This window comes from Hyperolius riggenbachi, chromosome 5 (assembly GCF_040937935.1).
Source record: "Hyperolius riggenbachi isolate aHypRig1 chromosome 5, aHypRig1.pri, whole genome shotgun sequence".
Classification (NCBI taxonomy): domain Eukaryota; kingdom Metazoa; phylum Chordata; class Amphibia; order Anura; family Hyperoliidae; genus Hyperolius; species Hyperolius riggenbachi.
Window position 1 is genome coordinate 425,267,292 of NC_090650.1, and position 12,344 is coordinate 425,279,635.

The window sequence follows — 12,344 nt, forward strand, 5'->3', positions numbered from 1 at the left end:
GACTTGATATGTAGATAACGGAACAGAGGCGCCAGCAGGATAAAAACATATGTTAAAAGTTCAAAAAATGCTGTGGAGGTAGCGGTGGACTAACCTCCTGAAAGCAGATGCGTAACACCTGTCTGACAAGCGTCAAAACATTTATTTATAAATACCCCAAAGGTGCGACGCGTTTCGCAGGCAAAGCCCGCTTCCTCAGGCAATAGAAGGGGATCACAAACAGTAGCTAGTGTAGGACGGGTTTAGCACCTCCTAGGATGCTCCGTTTCCTGCTCAATTATTCGCCTAACAAGACGAATAGTGCGCGCTCCCGCTCACGTCTCCAGGAGCTTACTGCGCAAGATTTTCTCATACTGCTCCTGCGCAGTAAGCTCTCGGAGACACGGGTTGGAGCGCGCACGCCATGGCCGCGCAGCCGCGTTAGAAACGTCATTAGACCAGGACCGGGGAACGGAGCATCGGAGGAGGACGGCGCGGGACATGACAGCTACAGGGGGCCGATAGAAGCCCCAGGTTAGTGTCAGTTTGTTTGTTTTTTTCAGATGCCACAGAACCCCTTTAAGATCTGCAAACAGACCATTTTTCAATGCGAATGTGAATCAGGCCTAAAGGTTAAGCATTGGCTAGAGTGGTTGGTTAGGTATTGGTTCGGTGGTTTGATTAGGGTTAGGGGCATCAGTTAGGTGGGTCATTCTTACGCATCTGCTCATGCACTGGGAATGCATGCACTAGCTATGACTAAGGACCTGCGAGAGTCTGAAAAGGCTTCAGCTGCCCTTTCTGCTTGTCGTTTGTGCTCAATAATAGTTCCTGAATACACTACGCCATGGTGTGCTGTGGGGCTTTCTTGCTGAATCTATGTGTCCTGCCCTGTGGCAGGTATGCTCAGCACCCCCGCCAAGCCTAGGGGATTGTAGCGGTCTACCCTATGTTCATTAAAGGGACACTTAAAGAGACTCTGTAACAAAAATTTTAGCAGTATTTCTCCTATCCTACAAGTTCCTAAGGCTGTTCCATTGTCCTCTGGCTTACTGCAGCACTTTCTACTTGCACCATCTCTGTAATAAATCAACTTATCTTTCCCCTGTTGGATTTGTCAGCTGTGTCTGGAAGGCTGCCACCTCTTCAGTAATGTGAACAAGTTAACTCCTTCCAAGCCCCTCCAGTGCTCCTGTGATGATTATTCCTCACAGACAGTGGCCTCAATTCACGGAGCATTATCAAACGTTTATCAAACACTTTATCAAATGTTTGATAATTTACCTCTTGGGTAAAATCTCATTTTAAATTCACTAAGGTGTTATATATTTATCGAATGTTTTACCGATAAAACGTTCAACAAATATATAACACCTTAGTGAATTCAAAATGAGATTTTACCCATGAGGTAAATTATCAAACGTTTGATAAACGTTTGATAATGCTCCGTGAATTGAGGCCAGTGTCCCTGCTCTCACTGTCAGCTTGTCTGCTATCTGTGAGGTTGATAAACACAGACTGATAAACTGAACAAAGAATAGCTGACTGAGGAGGAAGCTGCCTGTCAGGCTGACAGGAGTGCAGAGCTGAGACTCCAGGCTGTAAAGACACAGCTTGTCATGCTTCATTGACACAGAGCTCTTTCAAAACTTGCACATAACCTCTGGAGACTGAATTCAATGTGTAACTCAATGAATTCTCTGTGTATTCACTGTGTATTAACTGAGTTCACTGTGTATTAACTGAGTTCACTGCTGATGTACTTCCTGTTTTGGTGGCCATCTTTTCTGTTTACAAAACAGTTTATAAAACAGTTTTTTTACCCTCTATATTGCAGTGGAGAGCAGCAAAAATATTACAGAGGGGGCTAGGAGATGACCCCAAACAGGCAGGGATGTTTGTTTATACAGATTCTCTTTAAAGAGTAACTGTCAGGCTGCAAAAGCTAATTTAAACCTCTATTCTCCTGTGTTAAACAGTTTAGAAGTAAGCCAAAAAGGCAATACTGAAGTTAAAAAACTCTCTTACTTTTGATGTGTGCTGACAGCAAGGCTCTGTATTCCCAAGCTCTTAAAAGGACGAGAGGCCGCATAACATACAGCAAAGCATTCTGGGGCCCTCCCCTCGCCTGCTAGTGAGAAGTTACAGGGTCAAGTAACAATAGCATGTAACGCAGTCCAGCGCACAGCACTGATAAATCTCCGGGCAGAGTACACTGCAGGAGTCCGCTATTGTTCCTAGCCACATGGCTAATTAATATTCACTGCACAGTAGTGTTATTCATTACGAGCTTTTGTGTGAGTGGAATCTTTAGAAAGCAGGGAGGACATGACAACACATTTGGCTTCATAGGAGACAGACAAACATGGAACCTGCCATGAGCTGTCAGGAGCATCATTCTCTGCAAATACTATATAAAAAGTATGTGAAATCCAAACGTGGACAGTGAAATGCATATGTAATGTAAGTACAGCCAATATTTAGCTACTGATATGTGTGTTTATTTTCTCTGAGACCTTATACCTAACAGCTCCTCTTTAAGCCAGGAACAGAAAAATCAGTTTCTGGGGCTTCTACCAGCCCCCTGCAGCCGTCCCGTGCCCTCGTAGTCACTTACGGATCCTCCAGTCCCCGGCCGCCAGCTAGTTTCATTTTCACTGACAGGCCCGCCAGGCCTGGCCACGCTTTTTTTTTCTTTATGTTCCTGTCCGCAATATTGTCCTGCGCCCGTGCAGGATGCTATAGAGGACGGGCATATGAAGAAAGATACGCGTGTAGCCAGACCTACGCTGGCCCGAAAGCCCGTCCACTCCCTGTCAGCGAAAACGAAACTAGCTGGTGGTGGGGGAACGGAGAATCAGCGAGTGGCTGCGAGGGCACGGGAGGGCTGCAGGGGGCTGCTAGAAGCCCCAGGTGAGTAAAACTGATTTTTTTTTATTTCTGGCTTAAGTGTCCCTTTAAATAACCAGAAGGCTGCACATCCCGGTATGAGGAAGCCCCATCCATCCCCAGGCACTGCTCACCTTGAAGGAAGTATGTTGCTCCATGTGGCGGAGAAGCTGGGGTTTCTGGCTGGCGGTGAACTCGCATATTGTGCATTTAAACTGTTTTCCTGCAATGAAAAAAATATGTCATGGAGATGCAAAATATACAAAATAAAGAAAGTACATTTTAAATTCTAATGCAAAATCCCTTTGTTTCTCCACAGAGAAATCTTAATATCCAGTTGCAAAATTTCACCAGTCATCATGTCTGCAGGGTGAGCAGCTGAAACCTCCTTCTCTTCTTCTTGACCCTTCTTGCCCCCAGTAGTGATAAGTGTGACATCACATGAAGCAGAGGCCTATTGTCTTTCAGTAATTAATGGACAACTATCGATAATTTTTTTTTTTTTTTTAAATTCTCTGTTTTTTTAGGCTTCATATTACCACTAGTGCCAGGGGCACTGTATGTATTCTCATAGTTCATTCAGTCTGCTGTAAAATCATCCTTCATTCCTAACACAGCTCACAAATCCTTCACTGTGTTCTCCTCACAGTATGCACAGAGGCTGAGGAGGAAAGCAGATTAGAGGAGGTAACAGGTAGCTAGATGTGCTGTAATACAACCAGCAGTCAGGGAGGTATGTATATGTTATGGCCAGAACTCGAAGTCTGGCCACTAAGGGCCGGTTTCCACTAGTGCGGTGCGGAATCGCCGCATATCACCGCTGACAAAATCGCATGCGGATGCGATTCCGCATGCGTTTTTTGCCGCGATTTCGCATAGGCAGGGTATATGCGATTTTAACCATGTCACTGCCTGTGTCAATTTACATTACTTTCAATGCGAAATCGCACGCGAAATCGCGGCAAAAAACGCATGCAAAAAACGCATGCGATTTTCCTATTAAATACATTGCCTGCGATTCGCCTGCATTCCACACGCAGGCGAATTCTGCAGGGTCTACCGTGCAGAAAAATCCTGCACATAAAAACGCAAATGAAAACTGACAAGTGGAAACAGTCCCATCCACTTGTATTGCCTATGCGAATCCGCATGCGTTGTCTGCATGCGAATTCGCGCTAGTGGAAACGGGCCCTTAGGGTTCTGGCCGAAATAAGTTTGATGCCGGCTCCACCCCATGCCTCCCTCCTTTCACCAGTTGGCCCATAGAGTCCTGCTCCTCCCCCGCCCCGCCTCTCACCACTGGCTGCTACCCAGTACCCACCCTTTATCCGAGAAGTATCGCAAGGAGCAAGAATTCATGCCACCAGAGCGAGGGCTGGCAGAAGCAATCAGAGATGGGAAGTTCGGATCTTTTCAATGATTCGGATGATTCGAATCGGATCATTGAAAAGATCCGGATCTTTGATCCGAATCTCAAATCATTTTTACTAGGAAAGCATTCTGGGGTGAAATGACTAGCAGGACAGGACTTTCCCTGCAGTGAACAGAGAAGGGGAGGGGGTGGACGGACAGAGAAGGGGAGGGGTTGGACGGACAGAGAAGGGGAGGGGGTGGACAGACAGAGAAGGAGGGATGGTGGACAGAGAAGGGCAGGGAGTGGACGAAGAGGGGTGAGCAGAGAGCAGAAATGTTTTTTGCACACATTACCCACATGTTCAGGGGCGTACCTAGAAAGCCCCGGGCCCCCCTGCAAGAAGTTCCATAAAGCACTTAGTGATCGGAGACCGGCCAGAAGGAGGTATGTGCTCAGCTTGCCTGCCGCCGCTGCCACGAGCACAACCAATGATTGCAGGAGGGGAGCGCTAAGAGGAGAGCCCGAGGTGAGGGAGGGGAAATTTCCCCCCTCCCCACCGATCTGCGTCCACAGCTCTTCTCTTATGCTGCGACCCCTCCTGCCCCCAAAAAGTCCCCGAGCGGGCCCTAGGGGGGCCCCCCACGACGGCAGGGGTCGCATCCCCTATTGTTACGCCAGTGCACATGTTGCAATCATATTCTTTAAAAATATTTCACTTATATGTTCATCTGTATACTTTGAATGCTAACGTCTCACAGTGAAAGAAAGCATTCCCCACCCCAATGTGTCCTGTTTTCACCTCCAACACGCATCATAAATTTAGGGAGAAGTTAAGTGCAGCTGTTTAGAGCAAGTGCAGGAGGATTATATTGCACAGCAATCACAGTGCCTGCCCCGTCATTCTAGCCCAGCACGCTGTCTGCATAGTTACTGACAGGGATGTGGAGTCGGTCCAAAAATCCACCGACTCCGACTCCTCAGTTTAGGATTCCACCGACTCCGACTCCTCTAATTTGCATATTACAATTTTGTTGATTAAAAGTATGTAACGTGAAATTCGTCTCTTAACTGCCAACGCTTAGGAATTTTACAAGACAACTGAAGTGAGAAGGATATGTAGACTGCCATATTTATTCCCGTTAGACTAAAACTAGTCCTTGGTAAGAGTACTTGTAAAAGGTACAAACCGGAACAAAGAACATCTATCAGGCCCTAGGCAATGTAAGTGTGGGTACATGTAAGAATGATGTGCAGGTACTCTGCAGGGGAATATGGAGATTGTAAACAGACAACACCACTGTGTTCAATGTGCACAGCATTCTCAGTGGATTCCCTGCAGTTCTGTGGGGAGTGCATATGTAGAGTATAGTACTACTGTGTAACAAAGTAAACCTGAGACAGATGAAATTAAAGTTTTATACATACCTGGGGTTTCCTCCAGCTGCCTTCAGGATGATCCGTCCCTCGTTGTCCTCCTCCACAACCTGGATCTTCTGCTATGAGTCCAGGTACTTGAGCCAGTCGGGTGTAGTGCGCATGCACACACTCCACCCCCAGGAGCATACTACACCTGTGCAGCACTATTGCGCAGGTGCAGAATGTTCCTGGCTGTGGGAGCGGCATGCAGCCTGGACAGCGCTGACTGGCTGAATTACCAGGACTCATAGCAGAAGATCCGGGTGGTGGAGGACAGCGAGGGACTGATTAGCCTGAAGGGGGCTGGAGGAAGCCCCAGGTATGTATAAAACTTTACTTTTCATCCGTCTCAGGTCCCCTTTAATTTGCAGTCACTAAACCTAATTTAACAACATATCAAATTATTTGATTTCATCAGCAAAGGGAGTGCATACATTTGCATAAATCAGCATCAATGCAGAATTATTTCCATCTCATTGACCATCTCTATTAGTGACACAGCTACACATCAGGCTTTATTCTTACAGCATAGATGTTATTTAGTATATATAAGAGATTCCTGTGTACACATCATATATACAGTCACAATCAGATATGTATATCTGACCTTAAAAATACGGGGACTGCTTTATTGAAGCAGCACAAGTAACTAATTTTGATTGGTTTATTTCATTTTTGTGGACTAAGCACAGCTATTACTGTATATATACTGTATATATACATTATTTTTAATGACTATTATCTGAGAAATAGAACATTTTATCATATTTTCTATTTTAATTACAGTTACAAATTCATTAGGAGTCGGAGTCGGTGCATTTTTTCCCGACTCCGACTCCAGGCACCCAAAATTGCCCGACTCCACGACTCCGACTCCACAGCCCTGGTTACTGAGCTGTGCTTCTGAGCCAAAACGTTCCCATTTGTTCACTATCCAGCACTACGGAACAGACAGCCTATAATCAGCAGCACGTTATAGCCAGTATGTGTGCTCTACACATATCTGGCAGTGGCACCCATGTCCCCTCTCTCATCTACCTGTCTCTGCAAGGCTCTCTCCCCTTCAACTGAGCGATCCATCTCTGCTCTGCTTCCAGGATCCCACTGCCCGTTGAGAGGGGGGCGTGCCGCTCCTGGCTCCATCCCCTTTTTTATCCTAAACATTCATTTTGGTGATCCGGATGATTCGACTCACAAAAGAGATTCGGATCAAAGATCTGAATCGTTCATGATCCGGACAACACTAGAAGCAATGTCTGCAGCATTCCCGCTGCCTGCGCCTCCAAGTGCTGGCCTGCGGCGACAAACGGTGTGCGAGGGGAGATAGAGGGGGGCTAGGGGATAGCGGCTGCCGAAGTTATAGGAGTGGGCAGGGGAGTAGTCGGAGCCGTCAAAAAGAGAAAGAAGCCGGATTACCACTGGCTGCATAGCAACAGAATGGCAACTCTATGGGCCGATTGGTGAGAGGAGGGAGGCAGGGGTTGGAGCCGGAATCAAACTCATTTCTGACATTGGCCGCTGCAACACGGCCCCTTCGCATTTTGGCCGGCCTGTAACATATACACTACTCCTGACTGGCTACTTGTGATGTTACACTTGGTTCTGCAGCATGTAACAAAGCTCTGGCTGCTCACTGCGGTCCATGCTGGGGAGTGGGGGAGTGGAGGAACCTTGATAAAGATACACTGCTAATGCCTTTCTGCACAGTCACATCAGTGAAGACAGTAAACACACACTGCTGTAAACCTAACCCCCCATCACTACCTGAATAAGATTCTTTCAGCTAGGTGATTACTAGACTACACACTGAGGAGTTGATAGCAACCCCCTGTGCAGGAACATGGTCCAGTCCTGCAAAGCCAACCATTTTTGTATCTGGAGGCATCAGGACAGTGGCTGGATAGTGTATCTATTCAGTAAGGAGTCCTGAGGCAAGACTCCCTAACACCGCGGGGTGGCCCTTTGAGTGTGTCCCAGTGGCTGCAGCTCTTGAGTGCTTTGAGTCTGACAGGAGAAAAGCGTGATACAAATGTTAGGATTAGGATAGGATGATTTTACAGCATAGGCAGTGCTGTGTGAGGAAAGAAATTGCTTCTAGTACTTGTGGTAATGTGTGCCCTAACATACAGCCTTTAAAAAGAGTTGCTTTCATCGATCGAGGTCCTTTAGGTCTCTTGCACACTACATGCGATTCTGATTTTTTTATACAATCCGATTTTTTATTCCCATTAAAAAAAGTACTACATGCTATGTTCTTTAACCACTTCGTCCACAGGCCAGTAGATATACGTCCTCTGGGACTTCATCTAAGCCACAGGTCAGTAGATATATGTCTTGTAGCAGAAGCAGTGCTGTGCAGGATCGGGCTTGTTCCTGTGCACATTTCTGGCACTATCTGATGCAGCACTAATTGGTGAACGGGAATATATGTTTCCTGAGCTTATGAGATTGATTTTAACTTTTAAAAATACTTGTACTTTCTCATTTCATAGTAAAAAATACACACTGTAACATTATTTCAAAATCAAATATCGTCACCATAAATTGTGACCGGAACATTATCTAGGTTTTGTGATCAGCAGTAAGAAAAGCCAAACAAAATTTGTGTTTTTTATTTACAGTAGCACTTTTTATTTTTAAACTGGAATTGGTAAAACTGAGAAATACATGTTTTTTTTCTATTTTATTCTTTGTTTCCCATTAAAATTCATAGAAAACAAAATTGTTTGAGGGAAAAAAATGGCATACAATGAAAGCCTAGTTTGTCTTGAAAAAAACAATATATATTTCATTTCGGTGTCATAAGTAGGGATAAAGTTATTTCTGATTAAATAGGGACATAACTAAACTGTCAGAACTGCTCTGGTCAATAAGTTGAAAACAAGGTCTGGATGCAAAGTGGTTAATCGTAATCAAAGACCGGATCGTATATATATAAAAAAAAAAAAAAGGAATCGCATGTAGTGTGCAAGAGGCTTCAAAAAGGTGTGGACTTAGGGGAGATCAGTGCTGGCCACACCCTGCTTGATGTCACACTGGGCGCTGCCAGCAGCCAAGTGAGCAGCTCACTTTGAGGCCGGTTTAACACTATTTTTTTTGCATTGTGGTGAGGATGCAATGCTCCTGCCACATCGCTTCGCAAAAAATGGCATATGACCCTGTGGTAGAGTGCGCCGATAGTGTTAAATGCATAGTGCCAACCCCCTCCCCCCAGCCCCCCTTCCCCCTTTACAATTACGCTATCCAGCTGAGGAAAAAATAGAGTGAGGTTATTTTACCACATACTGTAGCTCTGCGAACTATGTCAATCATTCTGCATTTGGCAATCAGCAGGCCAGGAGATGCTGATCCTCTTATGGTAACCTGCCACAGCTGTTGTGTGATACATATCAGTGTAGCGACACCTAGACTGTGTTCCGTGTCAGGGCTAGAGTGTAGCTTTAACGTGTGGTTCCTCACCATCAGCCGTGTGCAGGAGTTTGTGGCTCTTCAGCGTTCCTTTGGATTTGAACTTCTTCCCGCACATATCGCACAGGTGGGTCTTCTCCGTGCTGTGCCGGTTCATGTGCGCCTTCAGGTTGCTCTTGCTGCGAGTGGCGTACTCGCACACCGTGCACTTAAACGGCTTCAGACCTGAGGACAAACAGGAAAACAACATATGTATATAAATATATAAATAAAGTATTGACTATCTATCTATCTATCTATCTATCTTGATATCTGCACTTTGAGAGACAAAGATGCAAGTCCAAAAGCAGCCAAAGTAAAAGTCCTCAGTCTAGACTCCTCATATAACTTGTACCAAACTTCAGCACTCATTTTTGCGTAAATCCTTCACCAAACACCCATTATAGTGCAGGCTTACAAGAAAAATGGTCAGACCCAGATTATAAGGTCTACCCGTTGGCACCATCACCTCGTCCATTCTGCCATACCGGTTTCGTAATTGCATCAACAGGACTCGTCCCTGATGACGCAATAGCGAAACCAGTAGGGCAGAGTGAACGATGGCTATGCAAGAGGAGAATTGACATTACCCTGGCCTGGGTGGCGACTTAAAGGGACTCCGAGCTCTGAAAAAAAAGGAAAGTTGTACTCACCAGGGGCTTTTTCCAGCCCAGTGCTGGTCGGGAGGTCCCACGCCGGCGTCCTGGCTCCTCTCCTTCTCCCCGCTCCGGAATGGCTGGCAGGCCGCAGCCCGGGCGACACTCTCCCGAGTGTCGGGCTGCTTCTTCCGCATATGACGCGGATTACGTCACACGCCGGCCGCCTCGCGTCATCACGGCGGCCGGCATGAAAGTACTGCGCATGCGCGAACAAAGCGCGCATGCGCAGTACTGTCACCCCGGTCGCCGTGATGACGCGAGGCGGCCGGCGTGTGACGTAATCCGCGTCATATGCGGAAGAAGCAGCCCGACACTCGGGAGAGTGTCGCCCGGGCTGCGGCCTGCCAGCCATTCCGGAGCGGGGAGAAGGAGAGGAGCCAGGACGCCGGCGTGGGACCTCCCGACCAGCACTGGGCTGGAAAAAGCCCCTGGTGAGTACAACTTTCCTTTTTTTTCAGAGCTCGGAGTCCCTTTAAAACGTGCAAACCTTATGGCCCATACTCACGGACAACTTTTTGGGCCTGTCGCCAGCACACGTGAGCGTGTGGGCGACAGGCCGGCGACAGCTCCTCGCCAGGTCCCTCCGCGTACACACACGGAAGAGGGACCAGTGGTGCGACGGAAGCTGTCGCCGACGTTCCTCCTCCCCCCGCCGGAAGCTCCGTATTCCTCAATGGAGGTTGCTGTCGCTAGTCCGCGTACTCACACGGACTAGTGACAGTTGCGGCGGAATTGCGGCGGCAACTGTCGCCAGGCGATTGAGCAGTTCAATCGCCTGGCGACATCAGCGACGAGCGACAGTTCGGGGTGCGCGCCCGTGCAACGGCGCATACTCACGGGCGACCTGTCGCCGCAACACACGCGCGCCGCGTGTTGCGGCGACAATTGTAGCCCGTGAGTATGGGCCATTAGAATATGGGTCTTACCATTTACTGGTAAGCCTGCACTTTGACGGGTGTTTGGTGAAGGCAGCAGTTCTACTATATATACACAGGTGTCCCCTGAGGTCGGTACAAAGGTCACAAGTGATTCATTATGCTATAATAACCAACCTCTACTGTTTACTCAAGAACATCTATTGAGCCTCCCACAGTGGGAAGCCATCTGCTCATTCTACTCTCTACTTGACTATAGAAAACAACAGGCAGCTCGGCCTGGAACCAAGAAGCATAAATGTACATGGATTGTTCCTTACAACTTCACCTCAATTGGGACATCAAAGTTTCTACAGACTAATAGATCACTATCAAAAAACCTAAAAGAAAAGTCTCTGCATTGGTATTCAATACATGGATTTAAAAGCAATAAAAAGAACAAGTGAACAACTGAAATAGACTGAATTAGTAGAGAAAGTACCTTCATGCGCCCATATGTGCCTCTGGAGATCAGAGCCGTTCTTCATGAAATAGGAGTCACAATACGGGCACTTAGCTGCCCTCTTCCCGATCAGTCCTTTTATCTGAACTTTACGGCCAAGGACCTCCGATATCAGGGTAGCGGAGACATCTAAACACAAGACACACAAACATCAGCCATGGTAGACACTACGGATGGCTTCAGCTGGCAAATCAGAAAAATTAAATCACAGAGATGAAATCTAAAATGTTTCAAAGGAGAGCTATAGGCATGGAAATCAAAGTAACCCTGTGGGGAGAAGATCTAAAGATGTACTCGGGGCATGGAGATCAAAGTAACCCTATGGGGAGAAGGCCTAAAGAAGAACTTTGGGCATGGAAATCAAAGTAATCCTGTGAGGATAAAGCCTGAAGTAGAGCGCTGGGTATGGAAATCAAAGTAGCCCTGTTGGGAGAAAACCTGAAGAAGAACTTTGGGCATATAGATCAAAGTAACCCAATGGGGAGAAGACCTGAAGTAGTACTCTGGGCATGGGAGATCAAAGTAACCCAATGGGGAGAAGACCTGAAGTAGTACTCTGGGCATGAAGATCAAAGTAGCCCAATGGGGAGAAGACCTGAAGTAGTACTCTGGGCATGGAGATCAAAGTAGCCCAATGGGGAGAAGACCTGAAGTAGTACTCTGGGCATGGAGATCAAAGTAACCCAATGGGGAAAAGACCTGAAGTAGTACTCTGGGCATGGAGATCAAAGTAGCCCAATGGGGAGAAGACCAGAGGTAGTACTCTGCGCATGGAGATCAAAGTAGCCCAATGGGGAGAAGACCTGAGGTAGTACTCTGAGCATGGAGATCAAAGTAGCCCAATGGGGAGAAGACACGAGGTAGTACTCTGGGCATGGAGATCAAAGTAGCCCAAAGCGGAGCAGACCTGAAGTAGTACTCTGGGCATGGAGATCAAAGTAACCCAATGGGGAGAAGACCTGAAGTAGTACTCTGGGCATGGAGATCAAATTAGCCCAAAGTGGAGAAGACCTGAAGTAGTACTCTGGGCATGGAGATCAAAGTAACCCAATGGGGAGAAGACCTGAAGAAGTACTTTGGGCATGGAGATCCAAGTAACCCTGTGAGGAGAAGGCCCGAAGTAGCTCAATTTGGCATAGAGCCTGGTATAGGTGTGGCTATAGCTGCAATGCTAAGGTCTGCAGCCGCATAACAGTAATTCGGGAGCCAGCAATAGTCAGTCC

At 47.0% G+C, this 12,344-nt stretch overlaps 1 protein-coding gene across 6 annotated transcripts in view; it reads right to left on the minus strand.

Annotated features, from left to right (window-relative positions):
- Positions 1–12,344, minus strand: part of ZFAT (zinc finger and AT-hook domain containing) — a 222,358-nt gene that overhangs the window by 106,747 nt on the left and 103,267 nt on the right. For 5 of the 6 annotated variants that reach the window (XM_068238053.1, XM_068238052.1, XM_068238051.1 and 2 more), the window contains 3 exons: positions 11,101–11,250; positions 9,098–9,271; positions 3,003–3,091 (listed from right to left, as the gene is read on the minus strand). In XM_068238053.1, coding sequence (XP_068094154.1) covers positions 3,003–3,091; positions 9,098–9,271; positions 11,101–11,250 — 413 coding nt within the window. The remainder of the gene's footprint in view (positions 1–3,002; positions 3,092–9,097; positions 9,272–11,100; positions 11,251–12,344) is intronic. The other variant, XM_068238055.1, reaches the window with a different exon arrangement.